At 51.2% G+C, this 17,432-nt stretch overlaps 6 protein-coding genes across 6 annotated transcripts; 3 read left to right on the top strand and 3 right to left on the bottom strand.

Annotated features, from left to right (window-relative positions):
- Nucleotides 1-2,045: 2,045 nt before the first annotated feature.
- On the top strand, nucleotides 2,046-3,444 carry NECHADRAFT_77418 (uncharacterized protein; the record flags this gene model as incomplete). Its single annotated transcript, XM_003052869.1, has 8 exons — nucleotides 2,046-2,266; nucleotides 2,317-2,358; nucleotides 2,408-2,474; nucleotides 2,525-2,552; nucleotides 2,608-2,620; nucleotides 2,669-2,758; nucleotides 2,819-3,161; nucleotides 3,208-3,444. The coding sequence occupies 8 exons, from the start codon at nucleotides 2,046-2,048 to the stop codon at nucleotides 3,442-3,444; spliced, it is 1,041 nt and encodes a 346-aa protein (XP_003052915.1).
- A 1,023-nt stretch (nucleotides 3,445-4,467) lies between these two features.
- Nucleotides 4,468-5,919, bottom strand: NECHADRAFT_77417 (uncharacterized protein; the record flags this gene model as incomplete). The annotated part of the gene is made up of 1 exon (XM_003052401.1): nucleotides 4,468-5,919. The coding sequence occupies one exon, from the start codon at nucleotides 5,917-5,919 to the stop codon at nucleotides 4,468-4,470; it is 1,452 nt and encodes a 483-aa protein (XP_003052447.1).
- A 1,078-nt stretch (nucleotides 5,920-6,997) lies between these two features.
- Nucleotides 6,998-8,122, bottom strand: NECHADRAFT_35863 (uncharacterized protein; the record flags this gene model as incomplete). The annotated part of the gene is made up of 1 exon (XM_003052400.1): nucleotides 6,998-8,122. The coding sequence occupies one exon, from the start codon at nucleotides 8,120-8,122 to the stop codon at nucleotides 6,998-7,000; it is 1,125 nt and encodes a 374-aa protein (XP_003052446.1).
- Nucleotides 8,123-8,776: 654 nt separating this feature from the next.
- Nucleotides 8,777-9,817, top strand: NECHADRAFT_77415 (uncharacterized protein; the record flags this gene model as incomplete). Its single annotated transcript, XM_003052868.1, has 1 exon — nucleotides 8,777-9,817. The coding sequence occupies one exon, from the start codon at nucleotides 8,777-8,779 to the stop codon at nucleotides 9,815-9,817; it is 1,041 nt and encodes a 346-aa protein (XP_003052914.1).
- Nucleotides 9,818-10,009: 192 nt separating this feature from the next.
- Nucleotides 10,010-15,557, bottom strand: NECHADRAFT_77414 (uncharacterized protein; the record flags this gene model as incomplete). Its single annotated transcript, XM_003052399.1, has 7 exons — nucleotides 10,010-10,183; nucleotides 10,232-11,606; nucleotides 11,661-12,278; nucleotides 12,328-12,669; nucleotides 12,718-14,417; nucleotides 14,465-15,317; nucleotides 15,376-15,557. 7 exons carry the CDS (start codon nucleotides 15,555-15,557, stop codon nucleotides 10,010-10,012), a joined length of 5,244 nt encoding a protein of 1,747 aa, XP_003052445.1.
- A 911-nt stretch (nucleotides 15,558-16,468) lies between these two features.
- On the top strand, nucleotides 16,469-17,370 carry NECHADRAFT_77413 (uncharacterized protein; the record flags this gene model as incomplete). Its single annotated transcript, XM_003052867.1, has 6 exons — nucleotides 16,469-16,507; nucleotides 16,622-16,662; nucleotides 16,794-16,887; nucleotides 16,938-17,052; nucleotides 17,102-17,246; nucleotides 17,301-17,370. 6 exons carry the CDS (start codon nucleotides 16,469-16,471, stop codon nucleotides 17,368-17,370), a joined length of 504 nt encoding a protein of 167 aa, XP_003052913.1.
- Between the last annotated feature and the right edge of the window lie 62 nt (nucleotides 17,371-17,432).

The following is a 17,432-nucleotide window of genomic DNA, read 5'->3' as shown; positions in this document are numbered from 1 at the left end:
GCATGTCTGCACGATCGACATCGCTCACCCCCTGTCGTCTCATGCTTAACACCAAACCCACATAAACCTACAAGAATCCTGCCTCGGACGTCCTTCGAGGTCATCTCATCCTTGGCTTCTTGGTCTTGACTGACCCTTGGACTTGAGTCGTGCGACGAGTACCCACACTGCGTCATTTCAGACTTACTGAATGAAACTCTGGGCGCTGACCGCTTCATTTGGAAACCTGAAGCTGTGATCTTGGCAAGGCTGTAAGCTGAGCCCGGCTAGCCCGAGGTTTCGGGGCTGAGCTGAGGTGAGGGAATTGGTCAAAACCCAGACGGGGTGATATGCCAAGTCTGGGGCTTGCTAGTCCATGTCAAAGGCCAGTGGAAGCATTCAGACTTGTTCCTGCATTGCTGGACGTTACCTTGTACTTCATTCTGTGCTGAAGTGTATGGCTAAACGGTCATTTTCCATTACAAGTCTGCCCACATCACCGGAAGCTGCCGTATTGATGATGAGGTTCATGCCGATCCAAATGTTAGCCGAAGCCTCTCTTCTAGAATGTAAAGTATGCGATAAGTCATTAGGTTCCTCTGTCCTAGCCTTGATAGTTCACTTGATGGATTGGTGGGATGCTCTCTGAGGTATGGTATCATTTGAGCGAGGTAAGCGCCGAAGGCTCCGATGAGCGTTATGCGTGGGCGGAATGGAGGGAAACCCTTACCATGACCGACACCCAAGGCCCCCGCGTTCTTGTCTTGGCCGGGGGATAAGAAGGTGAAGGTACTATCCCGGGAAAAGCGGTTTGCTAGTGGGGCCAATCGGGCTGAGTGTCATCTGGTAAAGGGTAACTTGGTTGGGCGCATAGTTTATCCATGTTGAACAGGTCTTTAAGCCTTCGGCTGGCAGTGACATGGTGAATCATGGGTCTACCTTATCTATTAACTTATAGAAGTTAGCCTCTGGCAAAACTGAAGTTCCGATCCTCTATGTTTGGGTCTGAAGATTTCATTCGTTACAAGAATTCATTTCTCCTTCATCTTTGACACGATCTTCTTTGTCTAGTGTCACAACTATCAATGCATGAGGGGCTCAATACATTGTTCGTTAAGTCTGAATGCCTAGAGGCTAGCATGGGGTAATGTGACTACATACACGAGTTAACTCTATCCTAATTATTGACTCTTTGCAAATCCGAGAGTTTTGGGTTGCCGAGAATTGACATGACTGGTTCAGCGGAGACCGCCACTCACTCGCGCACATCTATCTCGTTGATGCTAGTTTTATTAACTTGAGACTGACGAACGTGTAACTTGTTATGTGTTTTCGAAAAATACTTAATAGATAAAAAGGAGAGCAGCTGGACATTCTCCTTGAAAGAGTCTGCTTCACAATTTTCAGTGTGGCTGGAGCTGGGATACCCAGACAACTCAACTTGTAACCGATGCTAATTCTAAACCCACAGTTGGCATGGCTGGGTTGACACAACAGTCAGCGACGAGGATTCTTTAATAATACCCTTTATGATAGTGATGCGAGGCGTGACAGGGATTTTGAGTCCTTGGGACAAACCAACGTTCCTTATGACCTGACCCCCTGCGAAGGGCGTTCAAGGTAACATTTAACACGAACAATTATCCCATTTAACGGTTGGTGGTGTGCGTTCCCTCGGCTAAGCTCCATGCTAACATCTGGTACCCCAGATGCCTTCCGTCCGGGGTAGATGCTCTGCCATCCGTCACGACACTGCGTGTGTTGGTTGGCAACAAGTGGAGGCGACATATGCGGCAGGTAACCCAACGGTTCCATAGACAACCTTGTCCGTCGGACCAACCACCCCACAAATGAGGGAATACAACTGTGACTGAGACAACTGAGACAACTGCAGGGATGGCTGGGTCCAAATCAGCAGGAACTTGCAGACAACAGGCGACGAGTCTTGTCATGTATTCTTTGGTAGCAAGGTTGTCTCGCCTTTGCCGCTCGTTTTTAAAAGGGCAGGATGGACCAACTGCAGAAAACCCTCACCGTGAGCTCCTTCAGATCACTGAAATCAAAATATGTCTGGTCATAGCAGCCCAAAGTCGCGAGCCACGGGTTCGCCCAACCCGGGTGAGCAGACCATCGAGGTCGACGACAACCTGCGGTATGAGGAGGATGGTGATTCGGCTCTCGGCCAGGACGCCAACAGCTCCACCGCGTCCATCACCTCTAGCATCCTCCACTACAGGACTATCCATGGGAGAACTTATCACAGCGAAAGGGGCAACGCCTCTTACTGGTATTTGCATCTCAGTTCCGTTGTCAGGAGTTGAAGCTGATTGGTGACAGGGGATCGAACGATGAAGCGCAGAGTGAGGCCATGGACATCGCGTGAGCAGTGCCGATTGATTGATTACGAGACGACGTTAACGGCTCACAGCCATCACATGTTCACCTTGTGCAAGGATGGAAAAATGCATCTTGCGCCTCTGAAACAAGACATCCAGGTAAAAGATGTTTTTCTGTTAAGGATTCTTGATAGTTAACTGGAGCATAGAAAGCTCTTGATGTCGGATGTGGAACCGGTAAGCACTAGTAGTCATATGACTTGGTTCAGGGCTAATGGGCCAACCTGTATAGGAATGTGGGCTATGTTAGTTACCCAATGACGACTCAAAGCACATCGACTAACTCCCTACAGTGACTTTGCAGACCAATATCCCGGTTGCGATGTCATTGGAACCGATGTTTCACCTATCCAGCCAGCATGGATCCCCCCGAATTTGAAATTGTAAGTAGATGCCTAATACCGAGCCATGTGTTTGCCCCTAGCTCAGACGTTTCCTTCAAGCGAGATTGAGGACTGCACCCAAGACTGGACTTTTGCCCCAAACACTTTTGACTATGTTCATATCCGGTACCTGATTGGCTGCATCCCGGATTGGAATCAGCTCTTCAAGGAAGCTTTCAAGGCCATCAAGCCTGGTGGATACCTAGAAAGTTTTGAAACCGCCCCTTACATCGAAAGTGATGACGGCACTGTCAAGAAGGACTCGGCACTGGACCGCTGGGGAAACATCTTCATCGAGGCGTCTAAGAAAACAGGACGAACATTCACTGTACTGGATGAAGGGATCCAGAGAAAGGCCATGGAGGAAGCAGGCTTCGTGGATATTGAAGAATGGAACTTCAAGGTACGCTTCGCGAGCTTATGGCGTTTGAAAACTAACAACAGGCTAGTGTCCCATTAACCCCTGGCCCAAGGACCCGAGACTCAAGGAGATTGGAGAGTTTGGACAGCTCTTTGGAACGCAGGACACCGAGGGCTTCATTGTGTTTGTGGCTGACATGTTGGGATGGTCTAAGGAGGAGGTGCAGGTCTACATCGCTCTTGTTAGGAGGGAACTTCGGAACACCAGGAACCACGCATACTTCCGACTCAGGTCTGTGTGGGGTCGCAAGCCAGAGGAGAAGTAGAGGAGTCAAGAAGTAGGGTGTGGTGTGGATATTGATTTGGCCTCCATGATAACAGTCTTTTCCAATACACGAGCCCGTGTAAATCTCCGAGTAGTTATCTTCTAAGAAAAAAGGCGGCAGAACTCTGTAAATTTATATCTATGTTGACCATAAAGTTCAATAGGTAACAGCCTGCAGAGCGAAGACCCTATCCTCAGGAGGACAATTGACTTTTTAGATATAGACGTGCCGATGGCTTGATCAATTAGCGCATAAAGTTGAAACGGGTAGGTCAATGAAGTTTAAGCACTATAGTCTCAAGTTAAAGGAACGACGGAGCATTTTCAAGAAAAGTTTCCGGTGGCAAGGGGCTGCTGTAAGTGCCACCCACTTTAGATCCCCTTATGCCGGCAATACTCGTGGCAGGATCAGTTCCTACCCCTAGACATGGCAAGCCACCGGCTGCCCTACCGACACCCCGGAACCTACATGAGGCACTTACCATGCCCTGGTGCGTCTAGATAATACAGGCTTGAAGGAATCTAAGTGGACTCCCGCGGATTCCCTTCGCCTGACTCCGAGCGGGATAAGGGGCAGGATCATGGTATTTCGGACGTTCAGCCCCGGAATTATAGACCACAAAGATCATGGCTGGGCGCTATTCAAAATGGAAGTCGGGTTAGCTTACGCGCTTCGAATCAACACTTGGCAAACCCTCGGCCTGTTGGGGTTCTCCACGCCACTGAAGCTCCACCAGGCGATCTTTGATAACCCGAGCTTTTAGTCGTTTCCGATTGTAAGGGCAGCCCCTTGTTGATGGTCACTTGCCCCACGATGACATGGCTCAATCACGTTTGGGTAATCTGCTTGATAGAGCGGGAGCTGTAATTCAATTCTATATGCGAGCTATTTGGGTATTTTCTTGAGCAATTGAAAACAATTCGGGCAAACAAGATGGGAAAAATAAAAACGGGTAGTCTCAAACCACCTCATAAGTTAACCAGCAATGTACTGAAATATTCTTGACACTCAGGTGCTCGGAAGTTAGAAGATGGCATTGTCACCACAGTCAAAGACTCCACGGACTCCGCCTGCCTTGAAAAGGTCGAGCATCTCGGTTACTGAAGACCAAAGACCGGCGCCGTTGAGGAGCAGGGAAAAGTCAACGAGAAAGACATTGACAAGAGTAAAGGTGATCTGCTTCCATCCGCTAAAGTAACGGCCCTTGTTCAGGTGGAACCACAGAAGCGCAGAGATGCCGTAGGTGAACCAGGCATAAGTGGTAGCCGAGCTGATAGACAGGATAGAGTCAAAGATTGGAATGACGTTGGAGATGAGGAAGGACAGAATCCAAAAGACAATCGCACAACCGAGCCAGAGACCCCAGGCAAAGGAAGAGTTGCTTGTGACTTGGTCGGTCCTCTTAAGCCAGCGGAGGATCTGCACAAAGAAGTACTTGACGCCGATGTGACCGTTTCCAAGACCGGCAGTCATGACAGCGGGGATAACAAGGCCGTAGGCAACCTTGGCCGGGATGATGGGGGCAGAACCCAGAGCAGGGGAGGTGGTGTACTCGCCAGCGAGGCAGTAAATTGCGATGGCCAAGGTCAGGTAGAAGGTGATGGAAATGGTGATGAGACCACTGAGGGCATAGGGGAAGTCCCTCACTGGGTTTCTCATTTCAGCCATGAAGGAAGGGAAGGTGATATTGCCGGCAAAGGCAAAGACAATCTTCAGACAGGCATTGAAAATGGTCCGGAAGCTGGGAGACGCGACGACAGTGATCTTGGCATCCCAACCATCAGGCGCCCTCGCGGGGTCTGAGACTCCGAGGCTAATCATGACAACCAAGGCCGCAACGACGATACTGATGACGGTCGGGACACCGCTGTAGGCGATGAACTTGGCCGTCCGAGGTACGCAAAGCAGGAAGCACGCGATGCAGGCGATACCGATGAAGCCAACTGTGCAGGTTCCATGCTCACTTAGGGTGTTGAGAGCGACCGAGAGCGTGACGGCGGTAGAGGCACAAGTCATGAGGAGCTGGATAACAAGGCCGATGGCTGCGACAATCTCCCAGGGACGTCCGCCCATGACTCGTACCATGTCAATGACATTGACGCAGTGAGGATAGCGGGCGTGGAATTGAAGCAGCTCATAACCAGTATATCCAGAAAGACAGCCGATCAAGATGATGGCGATAATGCCGGGGATAACGCCCAAATCTCGCAGGGCACCAGGGAGGCCTAGAACACCTAGGCCAAACTGGTTGCAAAGAAGAGCAAAAAGAGCATCCCAACGGCCCATATTACGGAAAGACTGTCCGTTTTCGCCGTCAAAGATGCCACCGCTCGCCTCCTCATGCTTGCCGGCTTCAAAGTCGTGGGTACCAGAGGTGTCGGTGTTGTTTCCGAGTTTCTCGTCCATGGAGGAACCGTCCTTATCTTTGCGGGCGTCGACGACGGCTTTTGTTTCAGGGTTCTCGGAGGTATGCATGGTGGCGTTCGATAAGGTGTAGCAGGGTTGCAACGGGAGAGCTAGCTGCAAGTTGGTGATGTGCCGCCGTTCTAGAAGGCGTCTAGACGCTGCAGGTGGCTTTGATGATCGAAGCTAAAGATGGAAGATTCAAAAGTTTGATGTTTAAAGAAGAGGTAGGAGATCTTGATGCTTCTGGTTTAGGAAATGAGAAGAGACTGTTTGATCGACTGTGGCTCCCAAGCATTTATATACGCAGCCAAGAGTTTTTACGCAACATTGGGCTTTGACATGAGCGATTGAAAAGCGCTCAACAATGGGTTCTACCCAAGACTCTACAGTTTCAGGGTTCACAGGCATTGGCATGGATTGTTTGGGTATTCCCTCATGGGAAAAAGCATTCGATATCCACCTCCCGGGCTCCCCGTGAAAGGACAGACAGCGACGTCATAGCATGGAGAGAGACTGGAGAGCCAAGGAGTTTCAACCCCGACTATCCCACCTTCCCCATGGGGCATCCACAGTGGTGCTAGTTTCGCCAAGTAAGAAGAATCGGAGGTGGTGATAGATGATAGCGGCTAAGCTAACCGTTGGTGTTGAGACCGTCGGGAGGACTCCCGACTTTGACAGGGGAGACAAGTCCCACACGGGAGGGCTGCCGACGTTCGTGGGCTGATGATAAAGGACGAACTGCCTCCGCTTGCTTGGATCTAAGAGGAGCCAAGAAAGTGTACGTAATTTACGCAGAACGGGGACCAGGCAGTTAATGGAACGGAAGAGAGGCAATGTCCTGATGGCGAGCTTACGGTTTGTAGAGCAAGGGTGACTCCTTGTAAGAACAAACCATTTGCCGCTATTCAGCCTCAAGAAATCGGAACAATGCCGTGCGTGTCCCACAAAGTCCACGAGTCAGCATAAAGCCTCACTCTTTCTTGTTTCGTCCCTAACTCACCGCTGGACCACTTAATCATGGAACCGGCCAGTAAACCAGGTGTTTTCTCTCGCCACGGCCCCTCATCCCGGTGAAGTGTTCTCTTTTATCTCTCAGACATGCCTTCCAGAATGTCGTTGTCATTATGTAAAACATGCTGAGCCTTGCTTAGAGGTTTGGGATGGAGACGCCGACGTTGCGAGTCTTGGCGAGCTCAAGGATGGCGTTGCCGGCGGCGAGGTCCGTCACGCTGACCCCTATACCTTTGTACACGACAAAGCCCTCGCCAAGCCAAGACTCGAGAGACTCGGTGGACTTGTTCTCCCGTTTCAAGCTCAGAATCTCTCCCACCTGCATCATTTGCACAGCCTTGAGCCCGCTCTGCATGACTTCTCCGGACTTGACGAGACACTCCTCCAAGTCATCAACGAGGATGCTGCCGCCTGCCCCGCGTGGGCTATAAGCGTCGTCTCTCGCAGCAGCGTGTCGGAGCATCTCTGGATCCAGCTCGATCATGTCGGGCTGCCATGAGCCGATGGCTCCAACAAACGGAAGCCTGTTTCGGGATCCTTCGCCTAGGATAGACTTGAGTGAAAACAGGGGCGTCGTGGATCCAACCGTGCAAAAAACGGTGTCAGCCGTTGACAGGAGAGCCTCTAACCGTTGCTCGTAGTCTGGTTGGGAAGGATCAAGCACGTTGAGATTGGCTGAGGACTTCCAGTACTTCTGGTTCTCCTTTGTAACTTGCTCGACCAGCGCCTGAGCTCGAGCGGGAGATCGATTAATAATGGTGATATTCTTGATCTCATCACCTCTAAGAGCCAGCGCGAGACGAGCATGCCAAAGCCCTTGCTTCCCAGCGCCAAAAATAACAACTTCCTCCGTACACCGTCTCCACATCCACGGGATCAAGGCGCACAGCGTAGTCCGGTACCCGGTAACCTCTCCGGCGTTGAGCAGGCCGGTGGGCCGACCGCTCGCGTCGCAGAGGGCCAACACACCGTTTAGCGGGGGATTGATCGTCTTCCCGGAGGCGTCCTTGACGGGGGCCGGGGTAACGACAATCTTTGTGCCCACGGCGTCCGGGGAGCTAAAGGTGCGGAAGAGCGTTTTTTGTCCGGTTGGTCGGTTGACGAAATCTGGTGTGGGTTGATATTTGCTTTCCTCACCGACTGTGAATTCGATGAGTGAATCTTCGAGAGCTTGCTGGAACTTGATGATGTCGTCCTTTTGGAGGCTGATAAGAAGGTCGTGCACGACAGAGTCGTTGAGCACAACCAGATTGTTGGCCATTCTGAATAATCGTGTTAGAAGCCGACGTTCCTTAAGCTGACTGTTGCTGTTGCTGAGGGAGTCGGTAAACCGTGGGCTGCTGTATATAAAAGCGATGACCCGAAAGTATTACTAGCAGAGAAGAAGTTGAAAGATTCAAGATGTAAAACATACGTTTGTAGATATATAAACATGTGGTCAGCAAGGATCGGGACACACTACCGTCCCCCGCAACCCCCGGCCGAAACCTCCGAGCCCACGATCCCGGGATCGGGTCCGTTATCAAAGAAGCCCGTTCCCCAAATGGGAAGTTGGAGAAAAACGCCCATTGTACCCCCGCGAAGAGTCCTTCGGCTAAGCTAGACATCTCGAGTGCGGGGAAGCATGCCACAGAAGTCTGATAAGATCAGTCACGGCGAATGGGAGGTTGAGTCAATGCAGTTTCCAAAGGTCATGGGAGTGTGTTTTGCAGATATCGGGTAGGCTATTCTAGATGTTTGTGGAGTTTTTGAACTACGGCTATCGCTGCCGATGTTTTGTCGGTATATCCGACTTTGAGGGGACGTTAAGATATAAGATGCTCTTAGTTGTAGTCTTAGTACCAAGGGTTGAACCATAGACCCTGACTCTTCGACTCTTTAAACCTCTCTTTTGAACCCCTTTCTTATACGCAAAATGCCTTTCAAGCGTAGCTTCAACACTGTTGGCGTCCACTGTGGCGGCGAGGTCTGCGATGTTGTCGTCGGAGGCGTTCGCGATGTTCCTGGCAAGACCATGTATGAGAAGATGATGTACTTCTGGAAGAACGAGGACCATCTTCGAAACCTACTCCTCAATGAGCCTCGAGGATGTTCTGCCATGTGCCACAACCTCGTCCTACCTCCCTGCAACCCCGAAGCCGACTATGGCTTCATCATCATGGAGCACGAAGACTACCCTCCCATGTCTGGAGCAAACACCGTTGCCACGGCCACTTGCCTCCTTGAAACCGGCATGGTCCCAATGCAAGAGCCCGAGACTGTGGTCAAGCTAGATACTCCAGCCGGTCTCGTCACTGTTTACGCAAACTGCGAGAACGGCAAGTGCAAGAGCGTCCGGTTCCACAACGTCCCGGCCTTTGTCTTTGCCCTCGACAAGGAGGTGACGGTCCCCGGCCTCGGCGCCGTCAAGGTCGACATTGCCTATGGCGGCATGATCTACGTCCTTGTAGACGCCGCCTCGGTGAACCTCAAGATCAAAAACACCAACGGCGCACAGCTCGTCGAGGTTGGAGAGCGCATCAAGAGAGCTGTCGTGGAGCAGACACAATGGGCCCACCCCGAGAACTCGAGCATCACGAGTATCACAGTCCTCGAGTTCACGGAACCTCTCGAATCCTACAGGGACGGAAAGAGGGCCGTCAACACAGTCGTCGTTTCTCCTGGGCGTCTCGACAGAAGCCCCTGCGGTACTGGAACCTGCGCCCGACTTGCCGTTCTGCACGCGAGGGGAGAGCTGGCAGAGGGTGAGCCTTTGTACCATCGCAGTGTTATTGGAACAGAGTTTATTGGCAAGGTGGAGGGTACTACCAAAGTGGGAAATTACCCTGCTGTGTATCCCTCTGTCACGGGTAATGCCTGGATCACGAGCTTTAAGCAGGTTGTGCTGGATGCTACGGATCCTTTCCCGGAGGGCTTCCGAGTTGGAGATGTGTGGCACCTGGACCCCGAGGAGTAGAAAACTCCTTTTTATAGCGTATAAAAGCAATTGATTATTAGCGCATCACCACAGTGCCACCGTCCCAACTGATGAGAGCAGGCAGCAAGTACCAGCATGACTAGAGGCTGCTCCAGACCGATGAACAACTATCGAACACGCTTGAACAAGATAAAGACAAGATTCTGGCCACTTCTACATCTCATATCGCATCTAGGCTCCTGCACCAGGCCTCACAGACCATGTCTCGGCGGTGTAAATGAGACGTCCCGTATCCTCCAACCTTGCCGGGTTAACATAGACTCTCAACTGCGCCGCAGCTTTCTCGACCTCATAGACACGGAATACCACGTAAATCTTGTCCATGCTATCTTGACACTCGTGTATCTGTAGACATAGTTAGCACATGGGGAGGGACTTGATCGACAGACTTACCAATCTGTATTGGCTCTTGCTCATGTAAAAGGGAGCTTCGCATGGTCCTGTCGTTGTCTTGACTTCGAGATAATACTTTGACCTCTTGTGCTCCCAGATATCTCTCTCCAAGTACCCATTGTCGATCAGTAACTCTGTCAGAATGCCTTCGCTGTCACTGTATTCGATGTCTGAGGTCTCCTTGTGATTCCAGGGCTGAATGTTGGCGTAATCTGGATGCACTGAGACGTAACTCCGGATCGTGCTCCTCCAGTTCGCCAGCGAAAAGCCAGGGAGTCTAGGACTCAGATTCTTCAACAGCTCAAACACATAGAGTTCGCCAGCCGCACCTATCATCCTGTCGCGCTCCTGCTGAGACGAAGACCGGAATCGCGCGAAACGCTCGAGTCCATCGTAGCTGTTATGCCCCATGAGATCATTCAGAGCATGCGACAGTCCGGTCATGTTGTATGTCCCCTCGGATGGGAGTCTTGGGGTTGTCCGAGCGGCTGTTACAACCCTCTCTAGCAAGGCTTGATACCGGGCTGTCTCCTGGTTGGCCAGGGCAGGCGAATCAAGAATTGGCTGGATTGTCGGCCGGTGACCGGTGGTTGCGAAATCACTCCTTGCATGAGTGTAGCTGACTTCCTGGGCAAGGTCTGAGCCGGAAAATCGCCTCGATCGCGCCGGGTGGTGTGAAACTGAAAGACCTGTAGCCACTTCGCGACTTTCAGGGCTTGGAATCGAGAAAGGCCCATGAATTGCCTCTGGTCCGCTCGGCGTAGCAAGTTGTGATGAAACGAGGGTTTCCAGATGAGGAGTCCCTTCAGCTTCTGTTTCGGCCAATGGTGCGGTAGCAATCGGATCTTGATCTGAAGAGCCAACAACATTTCCGACAACGCGAGTCTCCCCAGCAACATGAGGTTCAATGGCCTGGGCACCCTCAACATTCTGGATCTCCTCAGGCTCCTCGTCCTCTTCGTAATCGTCCTCCAGCTCACCGGCGGCAATTCCCTCATCCTCCAAGATATCAGAAAGAACAAAGCGACTAGAGTTGAGAATGCTTGCTGTGACTCTGAGTCCCTTCTCGTTCAGTGCTACCCAACTCCCGTCTGAAGGGGTTATAAGCCATCTGAAGAGACCCAAGGGGAGCTTCCTCGCGTAGCATGACTCTTGGTTCCTCTTGTCACGAGGAACAAAGATGTTGAGTTGGCCTTCCTCCTCCTCGATGTGAAGGTCACTTTGGCCCTTTTCGTAGGATCTTTCGCGATCGTCTTGGATGATGTAGAGCGTTGCCGCAATCCCGTCGGTTTCATAGACTTGGGCGTTCTTGAGAATCTCGTAAAGGGCACGGGCGCCCTCGTTGAGTCGCGGGCTGTTGTAATGATACGCAATGCTGTACCATGGGTTAGTTGAGTATCCATCGGAGGTCAATTTTTTGGATAGTTACCGATAGAGTGCATGTGCTCTTGGCTTGATGCTCCGCGCAGAGGTTGACAGCGGCTCCTTGCTAGCTCCTTGAACCCGGGAAACTTCCACGACTGCTTCCGAAAGGTATCTCGCCCCTAAGCCCAGCCAGCTCAGAGTAGGACCAAGCTTCCGGACTTGGTCGAGGTTAAAGTCCAACGTTTTCGCCATAGGTTTGAAGATATCCCCAAGCTGCACCCGGTCGACGATGGCAAACTCTGTGGTGGCCTTCTCAAGCTGAACATGGCCATCTGGGTACCGCACTGGGAAGATTCTTCTGCCAAGAAGCATGTTTTCATCTGAAGGTATAGCTCCTTCCGAGATGTATGAGTTAAGAATCCAAAAATTAGGCTCAACCTGGTCTCGGGTGGTGTCTGAGGATGAGCCCAAACGGTCAAGCTCGCCGTAGACCAGCTCTAAGCTGAGAGTCTTGACGCCAAGGAATTTCACAAAGAATTTGTACAAATCCTTGTAATGGGGTTCGAGAATCGCCCACCCAGAGAGCTCAGTTTCACTCGCCCACAGGCACTTGGACACTTGGTGCCAGGCTCCATGACCCCCCTTTTCGGCATAGATGAGGCTTTTGTTGACAAATACTGATCTACTTCACGTGAGTCCAAAACGCATGAAACCAATTCGGGCTTACTCACTTGATATCTTCTTGGACCTTCGCAGGTAGACTCTTGCACATTGTATAGAGCTGTTTGTATAAACCGGAGGCAATTTCCAGTTCCACATCCCCGTCGTCGCTCAGGTATTCCAGCTCATGCATGATGTGAGAATAGTCGCAGTCTGGTATCTGTAGAATGTCAACAAACAAGTTGGGTAGACTTGCAAACTCGGCCAAGAAGCTTTTCATGCGTGCTCTGAGGGGATGCCTGCTTCTCAAGCACGCAGGTCCTTTCCATAAGCAATCGGCCAGCAGAGCCCAGGTACACTCCCTCCCGTCCACAGAAGGGACTAGGATGAGGCTGTTCGCTTTAAAAACTGACCTAAGGAAAGTTAGATATTGGTCAGAACAAGAATGGGGTACCACTGACTGGATGACCTGCTTGCTGAACTCTTTCATAATGGTCTGGAGGTAATTGCCATGGATAACACTGTATAGCTCAAGAACTCTTCGACAGTCATCTTCCGTCGGGGAGTCTACGGTGCCAAATGCAAGCAGAATCCTCAAGTAGAATCCAAGATCGTCCGTACTTTGGACCCCAAGGCTGCCTGTCAGGAAAACCCAGTTTAGGCTGTAGTCTGTCCGTTCTATCGGTTCCTCAAGCTGAAGAAACGGAAATTCGGCTTTCCCCGCCAAGAACCTAGTGGACTGGGCCAAGAGGTCTGGGAAAGGAAGATACGTCCCTTCGAGTTCTAGCATTCTCCCCCCCTGGCACAAGACCTTGGTCTTTTTCAGTTTCTGTTGCAGTTCAGCGCTTGCCTTGATGGGGCCCCCTTCCTGCGGCCAATGGTGAAGCAGAAAAGCAAAAAACTTCTCTGGCCTATGTTCTGCAACATAGTAGCAAGCCTGAGACAGATCCGTAGGCGATGAGACCCTATCAGCGAGTCGCAATAGTCGTCGCAGGCCTATGACTTCGACAAGCCAGTCCCTCCAGGTGAGAGAGTCTTCCTGCGGGGGCTGTGGGACTCCTTGGAGATACATCTCCTGTATAAAGTTGACTTTGAGACCTGGAGCTCTTTGAGCGGACTTTTCGTCACATTCGATCGGTTTGAGAAGCTCTCGCGGTCCGAGGGGATCATCGTCTGGTAGGTAGACATCATAGCTAGCCGTCTTCTGAATGATGCCATCGTCAATCAGGAGAACGTTGCTATAATCGTCCAAATGATGGGTCTTGCGATCATGTGTAGAGTATAGGAACTTGAGCTGCTGTACGTAAAATTCAACTCTTTTCCCAGGACCCTTCAAGTACGACTTGTGCCTTTGGAAGATTCGCTCCCGAACACTGCCGGCGCTAAGCGATTCAACACCAAGGGTTTCGAAAAGCCTTCGCCGTTCCGATTGAAAGGCTGCGGAAGCCTCAACGAGGTTGAATTCAAGGTCCTCAGGCACTGTGAGCCCTGCTGTGTCCGGGAAGAAGACCTTCTCATCGCTTGTCACGGCGAGCCAACGGCCATCTTGCAAAGGAATGATGGGTAGCTTCTCAATCATGGATCTTGCCGCGCGATTATGCGTATCCTTATAGGCAATTTCCAGAAAACAAGCGACAAATGATTGCAGGAAGGCGTCAGCAGCCCTGGATTTCAGCCAAGAATCTGGGGACTGGAGGTCTTGATCGATCATGCGAATGATGTCTTGCCGATAAAAGCCTACCAATCCCAGATTTTCAAGAATAGCAAGACTGGAACTTCCATAGCGACGGGATATGCTGAGCTCCGGGGTAAGATCCCTGAGCAGAAGATTGTTTTCCTTGTCCACGAAGAGCGGACGAGGATTTCGAAGGCTCGTGATTAGGCGCAAAGGACCACCGCTATCCGGCCGAATCAGTGGCGTTTCACGGACTTTTGCCTCGATATCCGTGACCAACGCGGACCAAAAGTCAGAGTGCACTTTGTTTTCCTTGTCGGGAAGGAACTGCATCCAGGTGTATTGAAGAGTCTCGTGGTTGCAAAACTCCAAGGCCGCTTGGATAAAGGCCATGCAGATGCCGTCACGGAGACCAATGTTGCGCGCAGCAGTGGTGACGATGTGTTCTCGACTGGCATTTGTCATGAAGTCGCTTTGGATCAAAAACTGTCCCCTCAATTAGTTTAACAACAGCACAAGGCCTGGGACCTTACCGAGAAGCCCGCGGTTTGGACCGGCAAGAAGGCAAAGACCTCCTGCGACTCGATGACAGGCTCATACTCGGGCGTGAGAGGGAACGCCAGGACGACTTCGGCAGTGGAGTACTCCTTCAACAGATCCTCTTCCTCTGAATAGGTGCGATTCTCATTTTTAGAGAGATTGTATACTTTGTGTTTGGTGATGTGATAAAGGGTCGAGGAGCTCTCCGAACTGTCGCCATCGTCTTGCGTCACTGTCTTGAGTATCTTGACCTTGCTATCATCAGTCTCGCTTTTGGTAAAGACAGTTGATGTCTCGGCCTCGTTTTCGTCGATGATGATACGAATCTCTTCAAGCTTCCTCATGAAAAGCAGAATATTTCCGTTGAGCTTGCGGAGTTGCTGGCGGATGCTGTGTCGCTGAGCTAGGATGCTTTGAGGGTCGCCCTCAGTATGAAGATCGAGAGTCATTCTGGTCATGTACCGAGGCAGCTCCTCTGTGGGCTCCTGCCAAACTGGAGTAATCATCCCCATGCCACTATCGGAGGGGAGATGCTTGAAGTAGAATGAGTAGGGTCCAGACTGAATGTGTACCTTCCATGCCGCCATGAATACCGACTTGAAGCCGATGCCCTTTTCGCCAATATATCCCTTAGTGGCCAACTTGGAGCTTTTACCAATTGAGCAGATGGCTTCCAGATTGGCTGTAGTGAAGCCATCTTCGTTGCACTCAATGACCAATCGATCCTTGCTCAGGTGGAAAGAGACGTACGGGCGGCCTTCGGCGTGTACAAAGCTGTTGTCTTCGGCATTCTGTAAGAGCTCAAACACAAACCGGGCCGTACTGCTGTAGAGACTCTGCGCCAGCCTAAAGAGAACATTAGAAACTTATCCAAGCTGCCGAATTGACGTCTTGATCATCTTACGCCTTGATGGCGGGCTCCAATTTGCTCTGGAGGCTGCTGATGGCTCTCTGAAACTTGGCGCGACCAGCTTCGCTGAGCTCGTCCCAATACTTTTTGTCGACGAAACCATTCTTACCACTGAGCTCTGCGATAAAATCGCGAGCCCGGGCTGACTCTGACAGAGGTGTATCGCCCGATTCCATTGCTGAGTGACACCCGATTGAGCGCAGTTTGGAGCAGCATGACTTCGGGGGGCTCGGATTAGATTAAATCGTCCATAATCTACAGTTCTCATGCACCTCTAGGGGGCCAAAACACAAGCAACTTCTCAAAAAGGGAAGCTGGAGTGATGACCCCGGTCATGCTGTTGGTTCTGAACCTTTGCGCTGGCGGCAATGGTAGAGACGGGTACCTAGGTAGGTACTCTAACAAGGCTTCGATTATTGACCAGCATGGAAATTCCCTTTGAACCTTTGCCTTATAAACACCTATGCTCTTATTATTATCACAGAATATTTTGGAATGAGACTTCTCGCCTACTCTCTGGCTTCAAGACCAATTTTATAAATGTCATCCTCATCCTAGTTCCAGGTCAACAGCAATGGATCTTGCCTGACAATTGACACACAATGAACTCAAATCTTGACCTGCAATCCAGAGCCTTGATCCGCCAATAGATACGTGAATCACTTGCTTGTGGTAGGACAGCGCTTAACCCAGCTCACCAACTGGTCACTCGAGGCGCCGGCCACGAGGGTTCGGTTTGAGGCTGAAGAAAGTCTGTTTCATCTTTCTAAATATATCAACACATCTCTTGATCTAATCTCATTTCTATTCCCAGAGCCGTCTTCCTGTGATCGATCTGTTCCTGATGAATGCGACTCAGATGATTACGTCAGTATCGGCTCCGACAATAAAAGCGGGTCGAGCAGTTCCGCGGGGACAACCCCGGAATCCGGGTATTCGAGGGGAAGCTATCTCGATAGTAGCCGAGTTGGAGTTTGCATCAAAACATTGTAGAGCAGCTGGGCCAGAAACAGCTAAACTTTGGACTCTGTCATTCGGACCGCTTCATAGACCTTGTCGCTGTGACTGTTTCATCTGTTCTCTCACGATGGCCAAGAAGCTCAACCCCACGCAGTTCACCAAGGCGGTGCGTATCTCCCGTCGCAATCTCAGTCGCGTCGACTCTTCAGGGCATCAATTGCATCCCTCTTGGTCCTGTCGCCTTGTTCAACCCTAAAACTAACATCTTGCCTCATCTCAGGTGGTGCGCTCCTTCATGGCCGACTCTGGTCTCGAGCCTCGGTACGTGGCCTAAATAGCATCACAAACTCACCCGGACATGCAACTCCGAGACGACCGCAGGACGAACTGCTAACACCAACAACTTTACAGACTTCTCGGGAAGAATGTATACATCTGACTATAACTCTAAGGCCACGGTCAATGCTGACAACGGCACAGTTCCGTGTTCTGAGCGCCGCTGAGGGAAGAGTCGACTTTGAGCTCGATATCCACAAGGACCACACCGTTCGTGCCCTCGAACATATTGCCAACGCATCTTGAATAACTCTCTTCAGAACCGCCTTCAAACCATCCACGGTGGCACCATCGCCAGCCTAGTCGACCTCGGCGGTTCCCTTGCCGTCGCATCAACGGGCCGCTTCGCAACCGGAGTGTCAACCGACCTCAACGGTAAGTCCCCAAGTCTGCGCCACCCGTGTATGTATCTGATTCGGAGCAGTCACATATCTAAGCCCCGGTGGCCGCGTGGGCGACACCTTCAAGGGCACCGCCATCTGCGAAAAGATTGGCAAGACCTTGGCGTTTACACAGGTGACATTTACCAACAGCAAGGGTCAGCTCGCCGCGCGAGGAAGCCACACCAAGTGAGTTGCCTTTGTGCCCCGACACCAAAACCACTCCCGTACTGATTTCTATAGATACGTGGCTGGCACCATGGGCGAGGCCGGCCCCTTTGTTGCTCCCCCCGAGTTCTCAGACGTGGACTAGATTGAATCACCAAGGCGAAACGGACATTTCGTTGTTCAATACATGATATAGAAGGGCGTATT

This window comes from Fusarium vanettenii (genome assembly GCF_000151355.1).
Source record: "Fusarium vanettenii 77-13-4 chromosome 3 genomic scaffold NECHAsca_2_chr3_3_0, whole genome shotgun sequence".
NCBI classification, from domain to species: domain Eukaryota; kingdom Fungi; phylum Ascomycota; class Sordariomycetes; order Hypocreales; family Nectriaceae; genus Fusarium; species Fusarium vanettenii.
This window is presented reverse-complemented; position numbering and strand designations above follow the sequence as displayed.